We start from the raw sequence: 25,165 nt of genomic DNA, 5'->3' as shown, positions 1-25,165 counted from the left end.
CTTATATGCTAGCCAGGATTGATGAGATATGGATAAGTCGTACAAGTCACTATAGGTGACTCCGACTTATATGCTAGCCAGGATTGATGAGATATGGATAAGTCGTACAGGTCACTATAGGTGACTCCGACTTATATGTTAGCCATGATTGATGAGATATGAATAAGTTGTACATGTCATTTTAGATGACTCTGACTGATATATCACCTTGTATTGATTTAGTTCATTTGGCCTACTTATTAATGTATGGTGGAGTTGATGGCAAACCGTGGTTTTAGTCATTTCTGAGTATGGTTTGGATATATGCATATATGTTGTACTGTCTTATGGAAAACGATACGGGTTTTACATTTAGGGGCATTGCTTTTAGAGAGGTAATAACTTTGGGAAGCTTGGTTTTATTGCTTACTCACACCTTCTGTTTGGTGCCCTCCAGGTTTTAGTTGCTGAGTTTGTATCGACAAGAATCTGTGGCGAATCTTAGTATTGTTAGATATTTCTGAGGGTATGATTCTTACCCATTACTGTACCTTACTTATGCTCTGAAATCGCGTGTGAAATGGGTTCGCTCCCACTCGTAGCGCACTCTGGTACTTAGACACTTTAAGATTCAAATTTATTCACTTTTTATACACTATCACATTTTATGGCTTCGTCACCTTCCAGATGTCGGCCAGCACAACTCGATTCAGGGTCCAAGTGGACTTTCTGGGTCCGGGTGTGTCAAAACCCCTCAAAGAACCCAATTAGGAGGAAAAAAATTCATCACATAGTCACTTGTCATGTTCTAATTAATTCTTTGTGTGTAAAGCTTCTTTTTGTACCCTCCATTGAAAATTCCTCTTTTTATTTTTTTTTATTTTTTATTTTATGAGGTTCAACTTCGATAAGTTAGAAATGTGTTTTCTAAAGTATTTGAGTTGAAATGTTTTGTCCCCTCTCCACATCTCTCATCAGCCTAAAAACAGACCTAATATGTCTTTATTTGCGAGATGAGAGATGTAAGAAGATTGTACTACAAAACAAGTTGCAGGGAAGTCCTATATTAGGCCAAACTTTGACATCAATGAGTCCATTATTTGTAAGTCCACTCAACATCGACACACAAAACGTTAATTAGTTAGCTTCCATCATACTCTTTTTTTTGTTTTTTTAGTAGAACGATAACATTAGTGTTAAATAGTTAGTTAGAGGGAGAGAAACAACGGGAATTAAACCATAGCGTTAGTGTTAAATAGATAGTTAGGGAGAGAAATCAGTGGAGAATGAACCTACACCAGAATGCATAAATATGATTATTTTTTGTCATTCGTTATGGTTCCACTTGATACAAGTAAATTATTGTAACCAACCACCTGATGCTTTCAACGATAGAAGGCAGGTTCCAAGGAACACCACACCGACATTGGCCTGCTTGGATAGTGAGCCAAGAATCTCCCTCAACCGTAGCAAATCATTTTCTTGTGGCATACTTCGTACCCTCCTTCAAAGCCATCGCCTTGCCCAACCCCATTCAAATTCAAAGTCCCATCACCAAGGATATAAATGGAAGGAAGGGTTATATTTTTCTTTTATTGAAATTACATAAATATCTTCAACTAACAGGTGTTAAAAAAGTTCATGGAAAACTCGAAATGACTCGTAAACTAACGAATGATTAATGGGTTCATCTGTTAACGATCCAATCCGTTAAGCATCCATCCAATTGTAAATTTCAACGGATGGATTGGATTGGGTTGTTGGGTTGGATTCAAAATGCCAGGTGTACTTGCAACCCTAAAAACAATCTTTTATCCGTTTAAAGACTTTGACCCGACATGGCACAAGGCAATCTGGGCATCCGAAGGGGATTAAGAATTAGTAGGGTTCAGGCCCACGCATATAAGCCCGCCAGGTCTCTCTCGGCGAAGCTCGAGTACGCTTCGCTTGTTTAGTTGGTAGCTAAAGCAGTCTGTCTCTCTATCTGCGTTCAATTTTGTTCTTCGTCTCTCAAGAAGTAAGAGAAGAAGAGAGAGAATGAGCAGTTGGAAGAGTCTTCTTCTTCGAATTGGCGAAAAGTCTTCCGACTATGGCACCTCCGACGACGTCAAAGAACACATTGTTCGTACCTCCCTCTCCCTCTCTCTCTCGCTCTCTTTGTTGTGATTTTTAAAACCCTAATTTGCTTCGTCTTCTCAACCTTTTCAATTTCTGTGTAGTATGTTTTATTGATTGATTCTCTTGGATTTGCAGGAAACTTGCTATGGCGTGCTTCGCCGAGAATTGGAGCACTCTCCCGACGACGTTTCGCAAGTAAAGCTATTTTTTTTGTTCCAGTGCTGTACATTATACAAGCTCCAGCCCCACTTTTAGGTTATAGTAATTTCGTTTACTGACTGTTGATGAAAAGGCAAAGAAATAAAAAGTTATTAAATTTAGTTCGCGAAAATTGACATTATAAGCTAGGATATGTTTTGGGTCGATGTTTTAGGTTCTGCTGGATGTCTTTTTATACGAAATCTAAGTATCTCCGACCAAAAACTAAAAGTCTGAAGCACCTGATAACACCAGGGAAGATAAAATAAGGGAAGAATTTTAAATTCTCTTGGCTTTCATCATTTTCAATTAAGATAATGGATCAGAAAAGACAAGGAGAGTAGAGAGACATGGGGACGATTACTTTAGATGTTCCTTTCAAACACACCAAAACTCTCTCTTTAATATAGAAATTTGGGAAGAAAAAGAATTCCATACTCGTAGATACTTGTTCTGCTGTTATACACATTAACTTTGTACTTTTTCTTCTGACAGTTCCTTATCCAGTGTGCCGAACAGTTGCCTCACAAGAGTCCTTTATATGGAACAGTGGTAGGGTGTATAAATACATTGCTGCTGACTTTATTTATTTAGGTTTTTTGGATTCTTCAGTTCTTCCAGTGTTTCTCCTTTCATCCCTATATATAGTATGCATATGAATGCTTTGCTGAACTTTGAAGTGTATAACTATATACCTTCAAACTTACTATGCCTAACCTAAAAGGTTCCATTTTCTTCAAACTGACTTGAATATTGACCCAAACTAAAATGTTTCTCTTCTGATTAAGCGAGGATCACATATTTAATCACTGGAAATGCTCATCTAGGGCACCTTTAGGGTTCACACATTTTTCAGACCATGAATTAGATTTGCACAATCACAATGTTAGTATAAAGGGAAAAAAACCAAAAGCTTTGGAATTTGGTGATGGAGTAATTGAAATTACTGCTTGTTGAATAACAAGTTGATTTTAAAGTCTTTTGTGTTTCATAATTAATTTAGACTCTTATGAGGTGCATTTTGAAGATTTTTTTTTATTAATTGCATTGTATTCAGTTATGTTTGGGAGAAAAAAAGAGAAGGAAAGCTTAACCATTACATGTAGCTGCACAAGTCTAAATGAAGGGGTTTAGCTCCATCAGATATATATTTCTTGGATGGTGCAATGCACCATACATGGTGGATTCATATACATTACTTATGAGTATCATATTACGTACCACATGTGTTAAAAGGTGTTTTTTTTTTTCTACTAATAATATTCCTAGAGTCTACTGTATGCATATTTTCTTACTTCTTGAGCTATAATTTCTTCAATATCCATTTTTCTTGTGTACTGCTTCGGACTCTTTGGGATTGTTTACTCACACTCTCTCTCTCTCTCTCTCCAGATTGGCTTATTAAATTTGGAGAACGAGGAATTTATTAGGAAAGTAGTTGAGAACACTCAAACTAATTTTCAGGTGAGTGATCCTATGGTTGAGACCAAATATGGGCTGCTGCATTATAATTTATAATAAAAGAAGAAAGCCAGCTTTTTTTATTTTGTTTTTAATTTATTTTAAAAGCAAATTGGAGCATGTGCCAAGAAGTAGTTTCTAATTGATGCTCTGCAACCTGGAATGCCCTACACCTTGCATATTTTTCATGTTCTGTTTGATATTCATTTGGATTTTATTATTGCTGCTGCCATGGCTGATGATTTCAGAAGGCTTGGTTCTTTTATCTCTCAACAAATTGGCAAAAGGGTTTAATTACTTTGAATTTTGACTATGATAAAAATAGTGAGGCATGCCAGTGTTCGATTAAATGGTAGTGTGAATGAAATGACGTTCCTAGTTCATGAATGTGTTCTTGAATTATATAAATATATATATATATATATATATATATATATATATATATAGAAGATTAGAAAAGTAAACTGGAATAGTGGATAAGAACAAGTGAACATATTGTCCTCACAAGTTGTACTTTGGGGTTTTATTAATAAAAAGAGATATCTTATAAATAAAAATAGAAAGAGAGAGATGAATGAGTGAACTGGAATTGTGGGATTTGAGCTGCCCATTTACTTTTTAGGTTAATCATGGGATGTCCGACAGTGAGTATTTGAGGTTTAAATATCTGGTGCATGCAAGTTATGTGGTCAAGGTTGATTTTTTAATTAAAGTGTGTGTGAAATTTTTTATTTTTGTTTTTAAAATTGAAGGAGAGGAGAGTGAGAGGGAACGCGGGAATGGGAAGAGAGGAGAGAGGTTTATTTTTATCCTCTTTTCTTTTTTTTTTTTTTTTTTAAATTAGAGATGTTAAAATCAGCTGTAGGTGATGCTTAATCAAAAACAGTAAAATTTTGTTTTTTGAAATTATGTTACTGCCCTTAACTTTTATGTTGTAATAGAAGACTAAATAGTCTTTTCACCCTCTTTTGGTTGACAAAGAGGGTTCTATTAATATGTACTATGTAGTTGAGATTTTATAAGGCTATGTTTGAAAGATTAAAACTATTGGACGATTATTTTTTTTTTGAGAAGAAACTATAACAGTTTATTAAAAAAGAAAAATGTAATACACAGAAGTGGATAAGAAATCCACCAAGAACAGAACAAGAAAATCTCTCCAAAGGATCAGATTACAAGTAGGACAACCTCAACCAAAATCATTTTACGACTGCTAACATATCCCACAGTATGTGAGAAAGAGAGTAATTCTTAAATTCATTTGAAACTGAAGCCCATAAGGCTGCCCAATATCTTACTCTTCCCCACAGATCTGCTACCCCCACGCCAGTATAATTGTCAAAAATTCTTTTGTTACGCTCCAACCAAATGTTCCAAAAAACTGCCGACACCAGACAACCCCACAAAGCTTTAGCTTTCCTCCCAATTCCTAGAGCCTCAAAATTAGTGCTTAGAAGCTCGAAACAACCCTTTGGGATGACCCAACTTACTCTAACCTCCTGAAACAATTTCCACCACAATTGAATCGTGTAAGAACAATGAAGAAAAATGTGATCAACACTTTCCTCCTTTGCTTTACACAAACCGCACCAATGGGGAGAGATGCAAATAAAAGGACTTCTCCTTTGAATTTGATCACAAGTGTTGAGCCTCCCAATAGCCACTAGCCACACAAGAACTTTGACCTTCGGAGGAACTTTTGATTTCCAAATCTGTGAAGAGGGTGGAAAATGTTGCACAATCCCATTGTTGCTCAAGAAAGAGCGATAGGATTTGCAGGTAAACAATCCTGATAAATCCAGTTTCCACCTTCTATCATCCGCTCTTGATTGCGACAATCGAACATTTTCCACTTTCTGTAATAATCTAGCCGCCTCTTCTATCTCCACTTCGTTCAAATTTCTCCTGAAATCAAAATTCCAGCTCAAAGAATTGATAGAAAGATCCACAAAACTTGCGATGTTCTGGTTGTGCCTTCTCGATAGCAAGAATAATCTAGGAAATTGTTCTTTCAATGGTCCCCCTTCCAACCAACCATCCTCCCAACACCTCACCCTTTCCCCATTGCCCACCTTAAACTTGCAACATTGTAGAAATGCTTGGAGACCGCACGAAATATCTTTCCAGGGGCTTCGACTTGAACCCCGCACTGGAGGATTTGCAATCCACCCATTATCCTGCAGCCCATACTTGCTTCTTATCACCTTGTGCCAGAGAGAATTTGGTTCCTTTGGGAATCTCCACAACCACTTAGCCAATAACGCTTCATTCTGATTCCTCAAATTCCCTACTCCTAAACCCCCTTCCTCCTTACTTTTAATAACTATCTCCCATTTCACCAGGTGGTTTTTCTTTCCTTCCTCCACCCCCTCCCAAAGAAATCCTTTCATTAGTTTTTCTAGGCGTCCAATCACCCCGCAAGGAATTTTGAACAAGGACATGTAGTAGATTGGCAAGCTTCCCAAAACAGATTGAATCAAAGTTAATCTGCCTCCTCTGGATAAGAAGGCCTTCTTCCAATTTTGAAGTCTTTTTTCCATTTTTTCTACCACTGGATCCCAAAACGTAAGTGCTCTTGGCCTGCCCCCAAGAGGAAGACCCAAATACTTTATTGGCCAACTACCCACCTCACAACCCCAAGAATCTGCCAACCTTTTTAATTTCTCACAATCTGAGTTTATTCCAGCCAAAGAACACTTTTCTTTGTTGATTTTCAACCCTGAAACAGTACAAAATAAATTGAGCACCTCTAATAAGCTGTTCCAAACTTCCTCATCGTCCGCCAAGAAGAAAATAGTATCATCAGCAAATTGAAGATGAGAGATCTCCACCCTTTCTTGCCCAATGCCTAAACCTTTGATCAGCTGATTCTCTTGAGCCTTCTCCATTAATCTACTCAAGACATCCACTACTAAGGTAAAAAGAAAAGGTGACAGTGGGTCGCCTTGTCTCAAACCTCTTGAAGCATGAAATTTTCCCCTAGGCCTCCCATTTATCAAAACGGAGAAATTTGCAGAATTTAGACATCCCTGCACCCATTTTCTCCATCTAATGCCAAAGCCTTTTCTTTGTAAAACTTCGTCTAAAAATCTCCACTCTACATGATCATAAGCCTTTTCAAAATCGATTTTAAACACCAATCCCTCCTCTTTCTTCTGCCTCACCTCTTCTACCACCTCATTTGCAATAAGGACGGCATCCAAAATTTGTCGGCCTTTAACAAAAGCTCCTTGATGTGGAGAGATTGTGCTGCCCATAACCTCCCTTAATCTTGAAGCTAGGGTTTTCGCCACAATTTTGTATAAACCAGTAACTAGGCTTATAGGCCTATAGTCCGTCACTTTCAAAGAATCTGACTTTTTCGGAATTAGACAAATAAAAGTTTCGTTTGTCACCGCATTTATTATTCCGGTCTCAAAGAACTCCTCCATGACCTTCAAAATATCCACTTTCAAGAATTCCCAACAGTGTTGAAACATTTGCAAGGAATAACCATCTGGTCCTGGCGATTTATCCCTTCCACAATCAAAGACTGCTCTTTGTACTTCCGATTCCTCAAAAGGCCTCTCAAGCCAAGCTGCCTCAGATTCACTTATTGAGGCCCAATTGATGCCTTCCAATCCCCAACATACCTCTTCGTTACTACTAAACAGGGACTTGAAGAAGTTAACAATATGTTTTTCTATCTCTTTTGCATCCTCTACCACTCCCCTATTATCCACTTCCAACCTTTCTATATAGTTTCTCTTCCTTCTTCCACTTGCTATTCTATGGAAAAATTTAGTATTTCCGTCCCCTTCTTTAGCCCATTCCACTTTACCTCTCTGTCTCCACTTCACTTCTTCCTTATAAGCTAGATCTTCCACAAGGAAAAGTAACTCTTCCTTCTTTCTTTTAGCAGCAACATCTAGCCCTTCCAACCCTTCTCTCCTATCTAAATCCTCTATGCTAGCCTCAACATCCTTAATTTGTTTCTCAACATCACCAAAACTTTCCTTACTCCATCTTTGCAACTTTCTTTTGATAGCTTTTAACTTGTACAAAAATTTATAACCTTCCCAACCCTCCACCTGCTCAGATTGCCACCATTGTTTGAACTTGTTCCTGAAATCTGGGTGCTGTAGCCACATGTTTTCAAATCTGAAAGGACTTGGCCCCCATTTCACCTTGTTAGTATCTAGTTGGATTGGACAATGGTCAGAAGTGACCCTTGCCAAAGCCATTTGTCTAACCTCTGGAAAAATCTCTTCACAGCCTACCGAGATCAAAAATCTGTCTAACCTCCGACACACAGGTTCTTCTCTGAAGTTTGACCAAGTAAATTGAGCATTGAGCAACTCCAAATCCTTAAGTTCTGTATCTTGGATGAAATCATTAAAATTCCTCATGCTTGTAGTCATTCTTCCCCCATTTGATTTCTCATTTACAAATCTCACCACGTTAAAATCTCCTCCTACACACCATCTTGATCCACAAATACCGTAAAGGCCAGCCATTTCTTCCCAGAACTCCTTTCGCTCTCTATTTTTGCAGGGACCATAGACACCAGATAACCACCAGTCCAACCCATTGAGGGCTTTAATTTTTATGGAGACAGAGAAACCTCCAACCAAAGATTCAATAACCGAGATGTGTTTGGTGTTCCAAATCACAGCTATACCCCCAGATCTTCCTTGAGCCGGGGCGTAAATCCACTCTTTAAATCTGCTTCCCCAAACACTAGCCACAAGAGATCTGTCAATTGATTCTTTCTTTGTTTCTTGTAAGATAATAATATCGGGCTTTAGTCGCCTGAATTGTTGTTTCAAAATCAACCTCTTCTTCCTACTTCCCAATCCTCTCACATTCCAGCTAATTATCTTCATTAAATCTGACAATGCCCCCTTGAATTTTCTTTTCTGCCTTGTTTCCACCCACAAGCTTGCTAGCAACGACTTTCCCAGTATTCCTCTCAAGAAATAAAGACCTTTTCAGTGGCACCAAAGAAACTTTCATATTTGACATGAATTTGGTAGTTCGAGTTTGTGCTTCACGTTTGACTGATGCCCTAGCCGACCTTTTCCTTCTGCTATACTTTAACAGTTTCTTGTTTTTTCCAGTATCTTTGTATTCAACTTGTTCCTCAGTGTCTAAATTTGCTAAATGATGCGACTGAGAATGTACCTCATCCAACGTTGTCCTTGTTTCCATTGTTGTATCAGTGAAGAGATTGTGAAACACATCGTTAAAGCGATCTAAAACCTCGAAGGTTTCTTTTTCGTCTTGTGAAGAATCACCAAACTCCTCCTCTGAAACTGATGATTGTGACATGTATTCGTCTTCACCAAAATCTGATAATTGAGAATAATCCAGACCAAGATCCTCTGTCAACCTCATCCTTTGTTCCGATGATTCCTCTTCAATCAACTTGCCCGAAGGCCTTATTAGAACATCATCGACATCCCTTTCCTTTTCATCCATCTGTTCACACTCATTAATTAAGAAGGTGAGATTGGGAGATTGAATTTCCTTCAGTTTAGGCCTCTCTAAAGGAGTCAGATAAGATCCGAACTCGTCAGGAAGAACAAGTTTCAGTCTTTTTCCACAAATATCAGAATCGCCAAATCTCCCAAGGAACTTCAAATTGAAACACATTGGAGTTTTACTTGAAACACCCTTGTGATGAGCTTTCATAGCCGAAGAACATTGAGAAATGTTCTCTGTTGAATACATTAAAGTGCTGCTTCCTCTTGTCAACCAACCACCGCCACCAACTGTCCCACATACCTCCAAGCCCTTGCCTACAACCGAAAAGACCACTTCTTTCTGACTTCCTTTCTCTATTGAATTATTAAAATAATCCCCTGCAACTGCCTTTTCTGCTCCTTCTGAGAAAACCACCGCTTCTGTCATTTCCACCGCTCCTGTTAGTTTTCCTACTCTCTGTTGTTCACCTTGCTTTCTTACAGAAAGAGTAGAGTCATTAATTACAGGCTTCTCAATCCGCACACTCTCTGTCACATCCATGCTTTCTCCTTGCTTTCTTTCAGAACCAACATTGACAGGGCAATCAAAATCTCCAATCTGAAAACAGACACGTGTCCCTGAAATAGGGGCAGTCTGTTGAAAATCTGCTTTCGCCGGAATTATTCCGGTGATCCTTTGTAACTTCGATTTAGTCTTCAAAGAGCCATTTGATATTGTGGTTACTCCACCATCTGCAGCCGAAAGATTACGTCTCTTTGCTGGCGAAAGTTGACGTATTTTTACCCTGAATACTGATTCTCCATCTACCACATTTACGAACTCTGGAATAAAGCCAATGTTGTTGAGTTTGATTTTTAACTTTGCTTCAATCAAAAAACCAAAGTTAGCTGTTCTACGATCAACTTCTACCAGACCACCGCATGCATCGCCAATCTTTTGGAAAAAATCATTGGTCCAAAGATGCGGTGGTAAACCTTCCAGAGCAACCCATCCACCATAACTAACCACCTTTCTGTCATTTGATTTGATACTGTCCCACCATCCAGACAGCACCACATCTGGAAACTTATTCATGGCTAGAACTCCAAGTTGTGCAATTTTTGTTGCTTCCTCTTCGTTCTGACAAACAAACAAAGCCTTGTTGCATTGGAATGGTGAAAGCCAAATTTTCTTTCCCAGCAGATTTTGAAGTGAGGCCTCCACAACTCTCCAAGGCTGATGCACCACAAGTCTCTCACAAACGATTACACTCCCCCAACTATAGGATTCCGTGGAAGTATCTCTCATATTCCAGTTTTTCTTGATCCAACTTTCCTCTCTGACGTTTCGAAGGGATGCCCCATTTGTCAACATCTTGCCTCCAAGAACTGCGTCTCTATACGAAACCTGAGGGCCAAACCCCGAGTGGCTGCTCATAGGCTTAATTCCATCCCTCTTCACATTCATCTGAGAAGCCCCGGCTCTCTTTCCCCCTCGGAGAATTTCAGACAGTAGTTCCTCCAGACTTCTCCAGCCGAAAAAGTTACTTCCTTTAGGAACGAAGATATTCCTTACAAAACCATCCTTTTCTGATTTGGACAGAACAAGAAAATCCCCGTTTTTGTTGTGGAATCTTTCAACCCAAAACTGATAATTATGACCTCTATATTTTCTGAAAAATATCTGACCGTTTGTAACTACCGCCTCCTTTAACTGATCAATGAGCCAAGCAGCACATCCCAAATCGAAAGAAATCTGGTACCCTCTGTATCTAGTTCTCTCTGTTAACAGAATCCTTTCACCAAAAGACTTATCTTCCACCTCTAAGATGAATACCTTTTGCTCTACTTTGTAATCCCTGGATAAATGTCGGTAGGTCATCTTATCCCACTAGAATGCTGCTCCCCTTACCAGTTTTTGTTGTGGTTCAGGGCAGTTTCTCCTTCTGACTCCATTGCCGCCTTCCCCTTTGCTCAGATGTGAGCAATGGCTCAAAATACTTGTTCAAGCACTACATGATCTATGCATGTCTAAGATCACAGTAACTTTTTCCACTCCAAAATCCCAAAGATCAAAAGAATCGATCTTTATCACCAATTCTTCAAATCCAGGACACCCAATTGAAATTAAACCCAAATCGATCCAATTCTTCAGCAGATCTCAGAACTTAGACAAATTGGAAAAAACCCAGATGAAAAGTTCATCCGAGTTGGTGGGTGGACTCGGTGAGAGAGCGATCAAGTGATCAATCCGAGTCGAAGACCGAGATTACGGAAGATGGAGGAGGAAGAGAGCAGAAGCGCGGCGACTCTGAAACCCAGCCAACTCATCCCGTATCCTACTCACTCACAATCCCAGGAAAACCAAATTTCCTAGCGATGCATTTCCAATCGACATGCAAAGAAGATCCGAGCAGTAACTTTTTTCCACTCCACTATCCCAAGATCTGGATTAAGCACCTTAAGATCAAAAGAATCGATCTTTATCGCTAATTCTTCGAATCCAGTACACCCAATTGAAAATAAACCCAAATCGATTCAATTCTCCAACAGATCAATGTTGTCAGAGACCGCGAAATTATGAATCGGACGGCGAAGCCTAACCGGAGATCCACCGCCGCTGAGACAAGAGGGAATCAGAGACCGACGGACGATGGAGATCGGATACGATCAATCTCGACGGCAGCGATAATCGATCGGAGATGGAATTCTCCAGCAAATCTCAGAGCTTAGACAAATTGGAAAAAACCCAGACGAAACCAATTGAGAACCCGGGTCGGATTGATCTCCACTGCTTCATGACTATAGTTTAAAAAAACATCTCTGCGATGACTATCAGCGGCGCACCAGTAAAAGCAATTATTCATCTCCTTTTGATATATCCTTTATTCTTTTTAGTGAGGATTTAAAATTGACACTCTTCTTTTTCTTTGTTTGTGTTTGATTTTCAGGATGCTTTAGCTTCCGGAAATTGTAACAAGATTCGTATTTTGATGAGGTTCCTGACTGTTATGGTATGTATCATGTTGCTATTGGTGACTGATGAAATTCAGGAACAGATTGAGAACACAAGAATACAATCAGATATATGTTATTCATTATATGCTTTAGTTCGCTCAAATTTACCAAGGAAATCTTTTAGTTAATGGAGTCTGGGAATGTAATGTTGTCATCCATATGCCATCAACTTAAACTTTAGGCCATATCTTACCACATTTGGCTGTTCATATGAATACAGTTTGTATCTCTGCAGCAATTTCTAGAAGCTTTTTTATTTAGACCATGTACAAGGTACAAAGTTCTAAAGTTTCATCTCCTACTGACAGGAGTACAATTTAAAGGAAATGCATGTCATTAAATATAAAGAACATATATAAGAAATTTTTACTTTCACATTTACCAATGATGACATTGGACTTCTACCCAGGTTTAATATACAACAAAAAGCAGTCCTACTACTACTAACCAAATTATGTTATCCAAAACACTATTCATATCTTTTGTTATCTCTACCCATAATATTAAGTTTTGGTTTTCCCCTTCCTCTTAGAACCATAAATATCGCAAAATAGACTTCAATATTCATGAAAACAAGTTTTTTAATCCATATACATGTGTATGCATAGAGTAATGTTCTTTTGTCCAACTTATATTGCCAACGAATGCATCAGTTTCAAGACTGTGAATTGGAGTATACATTTTTATAAAATCCAACTTGATCAATGTTTCAGATTCCCAGTCTTGGCAAAAGAACATCGCCTTTTTTATCTACTATATACATATCTTTCTACACGAGTGCGTGAATTTTACTAAGGTATAATTTTTTTTCCCTTGTAGTAACTTTCTCCTTCTATAGATGTGCAGTAAAGTTATCCATCCCAGTTCTCTTGTGGTTGTGTTCGAAACATTGTTATCGTCAGCTGCAACAACAGTTGATGAGGAGAAAGGCAATCCATCCTGGCAATCACGAGCTGACTTTTACATAACATGCATTTTATCTTGTCTCCCTTGGGGAGGAGCAGAACTCATTGAGGTACTTTTATAATGGTGCTTGATAAAAAGAAAAAGTTTCTCTTTTATGGTATCAATGTTTAATTTGTTTGATTATTGTTTTTCAAAATATTCCGATATTCTATGTCTGCTTATGAACCTCATAAAACTTTTAGTCTTCGGTCTGTTTAAACTAAAAGTACGATACTAACTGTTCCTGTGGAGTCTAGGTTTTTTGTTGAGAACTCGTTACATAAAAGGCTTGGTTTGTTGCATTCTTACTATAAGCAATTTAGACCTCCAGAATTTGTGTCTCACTTTTGTTCCGGCCACTAACTATTTAAAAATAAAAAAAAATTATTGCCCGGCTTTAAGCGGCGTCTCCAAGATGTTTCTGTTCCACGTCTGACCTGAAAAGTTTAATGGATGCACGCTATCACATGTTGTAGCTATGTTCGAGGGCTTCTGTGTCTGGCACAGATGTAGTGGCCCTTTTGGTTGTGGTGAAGCTTCATGGGAGTATAGTTGGTGGCATGGGTCATTGTATTTTCCCATTAGGTGGTTTGGACATGTGAAACAAAGACCTATAGATGCTCCAGTAAAATGTGATTATGAGATTGAGGCCCAGGGCAAAGGGGATAGAGGAAGGCCTAGGAAGACTTGAAAAGAGACAGTAAGAAAAGACATGGAGTGCTTAGAGCTAACGGAAGACTTAGCGCAAAACTGAGCGCAGTGGTGTAGGATTCAACAGCCGAACCCACATAGTGGGATAAGGCTTTGTTGTTGTCGTTGTTTACTGTTTGACTCAACTATGGCTTACATTTCCTGTTTTCTGTTTCATTATGAGTTTAAATGCTTCAGTCATGATTTGTTGTTGTCTCACTGCAGCAAGTCCCTGAGGAAATCGAGAGAGTTATGGTCGGTGTTGAAGCTTATTTGAGCATAAGAAAACGTTCTTCTGACACTGGGTTGTCCTTTTTTGAGGATGATGATGAGAATGCGAGAGAACCTAGCGATAAGGTATAAGTTATTTGAACATCATATTTGCTTTTCCCTTTAGATTAAAATATCATTAGGTGATTCGCGTATATTGTAGTCTACCAGAAATATTGGCCTTTTAATTTCATAGATTGTATTGATTGTTAGAGGTGGTAGCTGGTTTAACTATTGTTGCTTCTCTGTGTTTCCCCCTGTTTCCAGTTTTTTCTGCAAGTGACAATTTATTAGTGTCCGTCAAAACTGTCATCTAGAAATAGCATTCACCATGAATTTCTTCTTTCATAACCATGATATTTCATCTTACAACTTTACTCTTTAACAGATTAGGACTTAGTATTGATGCTTGGAATGATCCTTTTTAAAGTCTCTGGTTTCTCCACATGCAATGAACTTTAGTGTTATTATATATCTCAAATCACTTTATTATAACGAACTGGAAAACATTTTCTTTGTAGGCCCCCTTAAGTATATCCCTTGATCTTTTATCATAGGCATCTTCTAAGTTATTGAATATCATGCTCGCCTTGAATTGTCTTAGTGAGTTGATTGTCTACATTTTGGATTTGCCTTGCAAAATGTGGAATGGATATTTGACACTGTTTCTATTCTTACTAGTTGTGACCTAATCCCATACTTCCATAATGTGACTCATCAATTTAATTCCTTCGTAATTTCCTCAACTGATCTCATTCACCATTGCACCTTGAATTAAAGTCTTGTTAAATGATTTTGTTAGCCACTCAATTCTTGGGTATTCAAGAGTTTTTTACACTCATACAGCTATTTTATGTGGTCCTTGAACTTTATATTTATTTTCCCATCTTTTAATTAACTTCCCTACTTCTGTGGATTGTGCATATCATCCCAATATTATGTTCTTTTCCTATACATTTAATTTGCTTCATATCTCTATTATCTAGTCAGACTGTTATCCTTTTCATTGTTTTACACTGCCTTGTAATTTTATCCTAACCACACTTTTTTTTTTTTTTATAACTTTGGTAGGATTTCTTGGAAGATTTGTGGGGCCGAATACAAGTTTTATCTAGCAATGGATGGAAACTTGATAGTGGTAATGATCAAGTATCCCAGAGTTCATTTAAACTTAAACATTATATTTGGCTTGCCAGTCTTCTTTATTCTATATTTTCTCATGATTTTATTTCATTGTTTGATCAAATTCTATGCACTCACTTGGCAGTTCCTAGACCTCACCTATCATTTGAAGCACAGCTAGTTGCCGGAAAGTCTCACGAGTTGGGACCCATCAGCTGTCCTGACCAACCTGCAATGCCTTCAACAATGTCTAATATAACTTATGGTAAACAAAAGCATGATGCCGAGTTTATCTATCCACAAAGGATACGAAGGCTGAATATATTTCCTGAAAGCAAAACTGAGGTAGTTTGCTATCTGAGAACTAAATTCCTATGTCTAAACCAACTTTCTCGTTCTTAATGTTTGTTAATTTTAAGCTTGCTAGTGATTTCTTATTACATTTTCCCTTTTTATTTTCTTTCTTTTAATGTTTTCTGTACGACTTGAGTGCCACACTGCTGTGACCAGCTTAAAATATCCAAAGTTAAAATTTTTTGTTTCGTAACACTCTATTCGGCACAAAAAGGATAAACGATGTTCCCTCCTCAATTGTATGTTGTATGGTTAAGTGTATGTTTGCAGTGGGTTGTATTGTTACAGTGAAACAAGGCGTAGTATTTTTTTGACAATAGTGTAGATCTTTTCTGTAAATCTGCACTTAGCCATATGAAGATGAGTTTTTTTTATTATCAAATGATATTCAGCATTGGGTGAACAAGAGTGTCCTGTCCCTAGGTGTCCAACCAGGGAATTTAGTTATTTTTTATTAAGAAGCATCCATAAAATCATAATTCTTGAAGTTTGTTGGATCAAATATTTGCTAATTTTTAGGCTGTTTTTCTCTCCTAAGCCTAAAAAGAATTCATATATGTTGTGAATGTCGTTTATGGCCTTGAGATTAAACCAATGGCCCAGATTTAAAAGCTTCTCTTTGTTCAGGTATCTGCTTCTAGATATGATTTTCAATTCAAAGCAGTATTTTTCTAGGATTTTAATCCTTCTGGGATTATTTATGGAATTGTATTGGTAAAGAGTGAAAAGAAATTTCTTCGTGCAATCACTCTTGAATTTTTTATAGAATGAAGCTCCAGATCAAGTTGATGTTTGTAAAACTATTTTGTAACACATTTACATGATGTATACTTTATGTTAACTTAAACAAACTACAAAGGCAAAAAGAAAATTTTATTCTTAGAGTTTTTACAATAGTTTCTGTTCAGTAAGTAGTCCAATTATGTCAAGAAGTTTTTGAATAGTGCACAGTTAAGAAGAGAACGATAATATGGGATAAATTAATAAATATGGATTCTCTATAGGCAACAGAAGAATTTGGTTGCATCTGGTACTGGTACCGTTTTCCACAGTTCTGATTTCAATATAAACTTAATGGATTCTTCATATGTTGTCATTTTTACTTTATTATTTATTTTACCGATTTTGAGTTACTAGCTTATATCATGTTCATTGCATACTTTTTTTCTGCTTGTTTGAACGCATTTCTGCAATAAATTTTGCACATCAATTTTATTGGTGATTGGTTGTAAAATATGTTCTTTTAGTTATTGATGACATGAAAATCTTTTGTTTTTGTTGATGACAGGACGTGCAACCCATGGATCGCTTCATCGTGGAAGAGTATCTGCTAGATGTGCTATTTTACTTAAATGGCTGGTTTGTACCTCTCAATGAACTCGTAATAGAAGACATAACTAAATTTCTTATAGCTTGCTCACTTTAATTAGTTTGTTGACTTTCTGATGAGCAGTATCACTTTGTATTCTGCTTTTTTCTTTTTCTTTTTGGAATTGAGTATATGCTACCAGTTCAAACCAATAGACCAACTCATTTTTCTCTTGAAAAGATTCTGTTAGGTGTCTTGTGTTTTTATTGTTGCAAAAAGGTTTTATAATGTATATGATAGCAGAATTGTGTGATGGCTAACTGCTTAGTTTATGCATTTCTTGGAAAGGATGAACTTCATTTTAAAATGTTAGATAATTTAGTCAGATACTATGTAAAATCAAACTGGTTTGAGGCATTTAAACATTCAAACCTAATAGTCAAATTTTGATGCATGTCGTATTGCTTAATTTGTGTCTGTCTTTGCAAAATAATGTGTAAGTGCGGGTTGAGCAGAGGTTGTGATTTTGGATATTCTATTGGAGGCTTGCAGCGATATATTTGTTGTGTTTGTTTGTTCATGTGAACAAAGAAGTTTGTTGCTTTTAAGTCTTGTCCTGCTAATGGTACCAAAAGCATTGATTGTGGGCAGAGAAGCATAATTTGGGTGTTTCCTTTTAGTGGTTTTAGACTTTTAGTTATAAGATTTTTCTAAACTAGCTCGATGTGTGGAAGAGAAAAACAAGCAGATACCTAGTTGAAATTTTACTGGTGTTTTGAAATCTGGATTACTTGGTGTTATCTTACTATCTTGTATTCATTAATGTGTATGCAGGTGGATTGATATTAAACAATGCAGTTTTACTTTCTGATTCCTTGTACTTAGAATTCTTCGTTATTTCTGTTTTTATTTGATTTTTGGCCTTAACATTTATTCTATTTGTTCTTCTTTCATGCAAAGCTAGTCGAAAAGAATGCGCTTCATATATGGCTGGCCTACCTGTGCCCTTTAGATATGAGTATCTTATGGCAGAGACAATTTTCTCCCAGGTAAGTTGTTAACCTTTGCATTTTTGCAGTCTTTTAGTTCATATTTTGATGAGGTATTTTATTCTCGTTCCAGTCATACTTTATCCATATGTGAAATATATATGATTTGTTAATCGTATGAGTTTAACACATTGTAGCAATATTTGGTGGCTTAGTTATGAGTTAAGAGTTAAATGGGCTGTATGGGTGGAGTTGTTTCTTCAGTTTGGTTGCTACAGTTTTTCCAGTGTTATTTGCAAGTAATCGTTTTGTAGGGTGATTCTCCAAAGCTGCATATAGTTTGCCTAGGTTTTAGGTTTTGGAACAATCAGTTTATCTTCATTTCAATGGAAATATTTCAAGGAGAGTTTTTTCTTTTATTTGGAGAAATGGTCTGTATACATCCATATGGACATAAAACATTGGCAGTCTGAATTTAATTTTCAATCCCAATTTGCTAGCTGATTAATAACTCTTGAAGATTTTTTTCATTTAAGGTTATGGAATTGTTTTCTAAATTAATATGGGTACCTTTTGTTTAAATTCATCTTGATTTATTGTTCAAATCTTTAAGGATATTTTATGGGGAAATACCATGTTATAGGGTTATAAAGATTGTAAATGAATTTATTGATGATGAAATAGCTTAAAATGCAAACTATTCTTTTACAATTACATGTTAATTACGGATTTTTGTCACAAAGTATATAATAGTCTAACATGGAGTTTGAGAATGAGATTCATATTAGAATTCAATATATTTTTAGTGAGTATATTTTTCATTGAGTAGAGTAACAAATGAACTTCCCAAAGTAGAAAAAGTTTATAAATTTTTCCTTTGACTACAGATTTCATTAACTTTAACTCCACTGAGCAAGCTTAACGGAATAAGATAGGATTAGATCCATATTTTCCCTGCTTATTCTTGGACATTATTTTTTTATTAACAGATTTGTTCCTTGACTATATCTTTATAAAATTGTATGGTTTAAACTTTCTTATGTGAAGCAAAATGATGTGTTTTATATTTGCGCAGTTGCTTATGCTACCACAACCCCCTTTCAGGCCAATATATTACACACTAGTTATTATCGACCTCTGTAAGGTAATATGAATGCGATTATTTTGTCTATGTCTTTGTCTTTTGTCCGATTGAATTTAAGTAGACATCAATTTAAAGCAATCTGACTATGAAGTTTAATTCTTAGGCTCTTCCCGGAGCCTTTCCCGCAGTAGTTGCCGGTGCTGTACGAGCTCTTTTTGACAAAATAGCTGATTTAGATATGGAATGTCAAACACGACTCATCCTTTGGTTTTCACACCACTTGTAAGTTCCAGCATAAGCAGTACCACTAGCATTTTTAAGTGATGAATATTTCAAATCTCCTTTCTAACTTACCATTTTGCGACCTTGCTACATTACCTTGTTAAGTATATTTACTTTAAGGGGATAGACTGCTTGAAAAGTTATTAGCCTCATTGCTGTACACATGTTTGGACCTTGCACTACAGAAATAGCATCTTTTTTTGTTAACTCCTATCTCATTTGAAGGTGGGATTCTATCCTATGTCCCATAACAGCCAAGGACATTCCTGAATTTTTGGTAGGGGAATTACTACCAAGCTATGAAGCACGGATACTCCAAAAATTATAGATATTTTTTTCCCTATTGTATGCGGTACCAGCTGGATAATTCTGAGATAGAATACATAGATGGTACTCCAAGTCTGTATCCATCGACTTTTTGCCAACTTTTGACTTTTGGATACCCGTATCCACATGACGGCCACACATGCTAAATTCAACATAATGATTATTTGCATTTATTTTAAAAGAAGTTTGGGCTATTGTATTATTTGGAAGTGATAAGTGATATATAACCGGAAATGAAAGAAGATCTTTTTTGCTCTGGTGTGACAAAGCAAATTAAGGGGCTAGGACTATATTTTGCAACATAGAGAAAGAGAAGAGCTGTAAGAAAGATATGAATGCTATAAACTCATTTTATTACTGTTGTATTCATGTTTTGTCCATATCCTAGCTTTTGGAGATTTTCCGTGTCTCTGTATCCTGATGTATCGTGTCCCATTACCCGTAACTGTATCCATGCAACGTAGCTGCGGAGCTATCTAGCTCTGTAGACATGGATAGAATCTGGATTTTAGTTAATATACTGAATTTGTTAACCTTCATAATTCCTAATATACTATGCCTTCCTGACCATGCAGATCAAACTTTCAGTTCATCTGGCCATGGGAAGAGTGGGCTCATGTCTTAGACCTTCCAAAATGGGCCCCACAGCGTGTTTTTGTTCAGGAGGTGCTGGAGAGAGAAGTCCGTTTATCTTACTGGGATAAAGTGAAGCAGGTACTTAACCATTCTTAAGGATATTGATAACTAGAATTGAGGTTTTTACAGCACAAGGCTTGACACCTTGAACTAAATTAACTCTCGGTTTAAAGGATGTTATGCAATCACTATTTGTTCCTTGGTTATTCTTTTTCTAATATAGTTCTTTAATTATATTCCTTTTAGAGTATTGAGCATGCCCCTGGTCTAGAAGAGTTGCTTCCTCCCAAGGGAGCACCGAATTTCAAATTTAGTGTTGAAGAAACCAGCGAAGGAAATGAGCTAAATGCACTTTCTTCTGACCTCAGAAACATGGTGAAAGCTAGGGCATCTGCCCGTGAAATGATAGTATGGATAGAGGAAAGTGTGTTTCCTGTTCATGGGATGGAAGTTACCCTCAATGTGGTTGTGCAAACTCTCCTCGACATTGGATCTAAAAGTTTTACTCATTTGATTACCGTATTGGAGAGATATGGCCAAGTCATTGCAAAACTATGTGCTGACCAGGATAAGCAGGTCATGCTGATAAATGAGGTTGATTCTTACTGGAGGAATAATTCTCAAATGACTGCTATTGCAATAGATAGGATGATGGGCTATCGACTTTTGTCTAATCTGGCCATTGTCAGATGGGTCTTTTTACCTGCAAACATTGAGCAATTTCATATATCAGATCGTCCATGGGAGGTATGCTTACAGCATTTCTATTTCATTAAACTTAAACTTGTCTTTCTGCTGTTATAACTATTTGCGTTATGAACGCATGATTGAGTTTTGGTGTACTTGGTAGTTGTAAGGTCATGTTTTACCTTATTGGCATCTACCTTGAAAACAACATGAACAGAACACTTCAGAGTTGTACAAATCTATACAGCTGCTTCTAATGTAAGATGGTAAAGTTAATATGGCATCTACCTTGCTCAAACAAATGGAAACTGAAATAGTATAAGCTTTAAATTTGGTCACACTCAAAATCATTATGCTAAGATAGGCAATTCAAGATAATGCCACTCTAGTGGCAAATGTGGATGATTGTTAAAACAGGAGACTTATCAAAATGAAAAAAGAAAGAAAAAGGAAATAGCGCTTTGCAGGTTTTCCCTTGTTTTGGCCTGCATTCTTATATTCTCGAATGTTTTTCTGTTGTAATTTTACTTTGTGTGAGATCTTCCAAATTTTAGAGCTTTCCATATTCTTGCTTGCATGATGTTGGTATGGTGGATATTATAACTAATACACTGCAATTGTTTTCTCTTATTGTGGCCTTCTTGATTTGTGTAAAGGATTTAGTCAACCAGATTGATTCATCTTTGCTATATTTCCAAACTTCACCTTTCTTACCATTTTTATTGTATACATGGCCTTTGTTTGCATAATGGGAATTTACCCTGCTAAGGGTCAAATAAATGAACATACGTGTTCATCAACTTGGCTTCAAGAATAATTGTGAATGTTTCTGGTATCAGTTAGAACTCAAAACCAACCTACATTTACTGGTTAACATTTAAACAATATTGAACAAAGTAAAGATTTACTAGTTGTGGCCATCTTGTGTCCTTGTAAATTTCTTGTTTATGGTAATTCAATTTGTTTTCTTTTAAAACAAAATTACTGGTAAACATTTAGTTTTTTTTTTTTTAGAATACTTATATAGGGTAGCGTTCTTTTACCAGGGATATATAGGGTAACGTTCTTTTACCAAATTTATGAAATGTTCTTTGACACTTGACGCAGCATGATTCCCCATGATCAATGGTTGACAAAGTGGCAACATGACATGCAAGATATTTGGTAAAAGAACATTTTGTCACATAAATTTTCGTCTAAGGTTTTCAAATGGGGTTTTGTTTCTCAGATCGGTCAAGTGTGATGGTTGAGATGCCAATAATTTCACTGAACCATCTACAGAGTAAAATATACAGTTCGGATCATTGAAACACACGTATGTATTTGTTGTGTATTGATCATTTGTTTTCTTCACTGCCTGGTAGCTTTAAATATATACTTGATTGTTTAGGGAGTTTGGTATCAGCTGGGTTTTACCCATGGATTGTTACCTTTTATGGTAGAGAAGCATAAATTACCAGGAAAGTGGAAGAAAGCCAAGGTCTTATGGGGTTTTATAGTTTCAGCTATCTTCTGGGCCATTTGGATGGAAAGAAACAGGCTGATTTTTTAGGACTACTGCTATCTTCTGGGCCATTAGTTTCAGCTATCTTTGGGACAAAACTCGGTTATTGTCATCTCTTGGGCATCTTTTACTTCAGAATCTAGAGATTTTTCTTTTTCAGAAGTTTGGCGTAGTTGGAATGCTGCTAGTAGTTAGTTTTCTGGTGTTATCATAGTTTCTAAGTGTCAGGGTGGTGTTACTATTTATCCTGGCTTTGTTTGCGCTTTTGCAGACTTGTTGTCCGCTCTTGTATTGTAAAAATTGTTTTGTATATATTAACTGGGGACGTATCACTTCAATATTGTACTGGCTTTCTGTCAGTTGAGCACTCTTCATATGCTCTGCTGCATTCCCAATTTCCCATCTTCCCTTTTCGTAAGAATGTGAAATTAATTTTTTATATTAGTTGTTTACTAATGTATTTATTCTTTTTGACCTGGAGCTGTTGCCATATAGACTATCCTTTCTATGCTTATATCTTCATACGCGTTTTTCTTGATTGCTTATACCATTTTGTCCCTATCCTCTCAACAGATACTAAGAAATGCAGTTAGCAAGACATATAACCGTGTATGTGATCTAAGGAAGGAGATTTCATCTATGAAAAAGAGTGTTGTATCAGCTGAAGAAGCTGCAGCAACGGTGAAAGCAGAGTTAGAAGCGTCTGAATCAAAGCTTTCACTCATGGATGGTGAACCTGTTATGGGGGAAAATCCTGTGAGGCTGAAGCGTTTGAAGTCACGTGCTGAAAAGGCTAAGGAGGATGCCGTGTCTGTACATGAATCTTTAGAGGCTAAGGAGGCTCTTCTAGCCCGATCCCTTGATGAATTTGAGGTACGGAATAGTCCTTTTCATCTGTTGAATCGTTTTCCTACGATAGATGTAAAAATGATGTATATATTTTGGTCTTGTAGGCACATGTTATAATCTGAACTTTTAATTAATCAGGCTGTTGGCACTCCTAATCATTTCATTGTATTAACCATGATGCTCACATGCAGGCATTGTTCTTCTCCTTGTACAAAAACTTCCTCAATGCGTTGACGGAACGGCTGCCAGAAGCATCCAAATGTGTTACATTGCAGGGATTAAAGGGGATTCATGCAGATTCTATGGCCGTTGACCTTGAGGAATCATCCGCAATGGATGTCGACAATGAGAATGGAATACCCAAGAAAAGGTATTTCTTTCTCCTCACTAAAATAAAAAATCATGTATTACATGTAAATGAAAAACATGTTGACTAGAAGGTTAGAGCGGATGAAGCATGTTATGGAGGGGAGAAATTGGGATACGGATTATGTATCGTAATCCTTCATAGTTGACTAGCTTTATTTTCGTGTAGTCTCCTTTATTTTCATAAGATATCTTGTTTTTTTTTTATCATAAATCAATAAATTGTTTTGACATCGTGTGACATGATATCCAAGTGTATTTAACTAGTTTTCTCAACTTTTGCAGTGAACTGAATGGTGGGAAGACGAGTAATGTTTATAATGTAGGTGAAAAAGAGCAGTGGTGTCTATCGACTTTAGGCTACCTCAAGGCCTTCTCGAGGCAATATGCTTCTGAGGTAAAGAGTGTTGCTCCTCGTTCTTTTTGCGACTTCCCATTTTTGTTTGTTTTCCTTTCTGCCCTCCCCCGCCCTTTTCTGGTATAATTGACTGTTTTCTCCGGATTTTTGGGTGAAGTTTTATAGGCATGCTTAATATTCTTTGCTACTGAATCTCTGACCTTGTATATGTACCTGGCAGATTTGGCCTCACATGGAGAAGTTGGATGCAGAGGTTCTAACCGAAGACGTGCATCCTCTTATTCGTAAATCAGTTTATAGTGGTCTTCGTCGAGCAACTGATGGGTAGTGAAACTTCTAACTTATCCCCCTCCCGTTCCCCCTTTTCTTTTTTTCCAAGCAAGCAACAATGCATGTTAACGTCGATGAGGGAACCTTATAGATTCGAAGGAGATGAGACTAGCTACAGCATGTATAACGAGTGTTAGGTGATTTGTTTGGCTAGTTGCAGATGTGTAACCAAATCAACTAATTAGAGGCTTAGTATTCTGAAAACTCTTATGGATTGGGGCACTTTGTTACAATTCAGCTGCTTCTCCCGTTGTCCTGGGTTTTGCATATATGAAATGGACTGTCTTTGCCTCCGATAATTTTCCGCTCGGTATGTTGATGCGTTGGATGTTTTCGTTGGACGTCTCATACCGCGTTCAAGTGTTGGTGCTTAGAATCGTAGTTCCGACCGTGTAAAAGGTGTCGTATGGACAAAAAACGTCCCACGTTAGCCTTTTAGTCCTTTGTGAATATTGGTTGCAAGCTTACCACCAAGGTTTGTGTAAAATACATCAAATTTCAGAGTTGGCTGAAACTTTCCCAAAAGCTCACATTGCATCGAACTTTAACGATCTGAACCATCTGTTTATTAAGTTGCATCTCATAGATTATTCTTGCAAAATATTAGCCCAATTGGAAATATTTGAGACATTTAACTAAGTTCCAAGAAATTAACGAACACTTTGTTCTCTAAGAAACATTGAAATCTCATTGTAATAATTAATTAGACAAACGGTTTTGGATTGAATTCTCACCTCTCTCTTAATGCTTCAATCTCATCTGAAATAAAATAAAATACTAAATGTTGGTTAAAAATATAGAGCATTGCTATTTGCTAGAGTAGTATTAGTAAGTGAAGCGACTGG

The 25,165-nt window shown here is 37.0% G+C and overlaps 1 protein-coding gene across 1 annotated transcript; it reads left to right on the top strand.

Annotated features, from left to right (window-relative positions):
* Positions 1-1,843: 1,843 nt before the first annotated feature.
* LOC103930869 (nuclear cap-binding protein subunit 1) lies at positions 1,844-24,619 on the top strand. The gene is made up of 19 exons (XM_048574805.1): positions 1,844-2,100; positions 2,233-2,292; positions 2,791-2,847; positions 3,688-3,759; positions 12,152-12,214; positions 13,057-13,233; positions 14,079-14,210; positions 15,195-15,261; positions 15,391-15,590; positions 16,888-16,958; positions 17,873-17,957; positions 18,973-19,041; positions 19,145-19,263; positions 20,166-20,304; positions 20,473-20,973; positions 22,991-23,290; positions 23,458-23,636; positions 23,918-24,029; positions 24,211-24,619. Exons 1-19 carry the CDS (start codon positions 2,017-2,019, stop codon positions 24,316-24,318), a joined length of 2,595 nt encoding a protein of 864 aa, XP_048430762.1. The 5' UTR covers positions 1,844-2,016; the 3' UTR covers positions 24,319-24,619.
* The last annotated feature ends 546 nt before the right edge of the window (positions 24,620-25,165 follow it).

Source organism: the organism of the source record quoted next, unplaced genomic scaffold, assembly GCF_019419815.1.
Source record: "Pyrus x bretschneideri cultivar Hongxiangsu unplaced genomic scaffold, Pyrus_bretschneideri_v1 Contig75, whole genome shotgun sequence".
NCBI lineage: Eukaryota > Viridiplantae > Streptophyta > Magnoliopsida > Rosales > Rosaceae > Pyrus > Pyrus x bretschneideri.
This window is presented reverse-complemented; position numbering and strand designations above follow the sequence as displayed.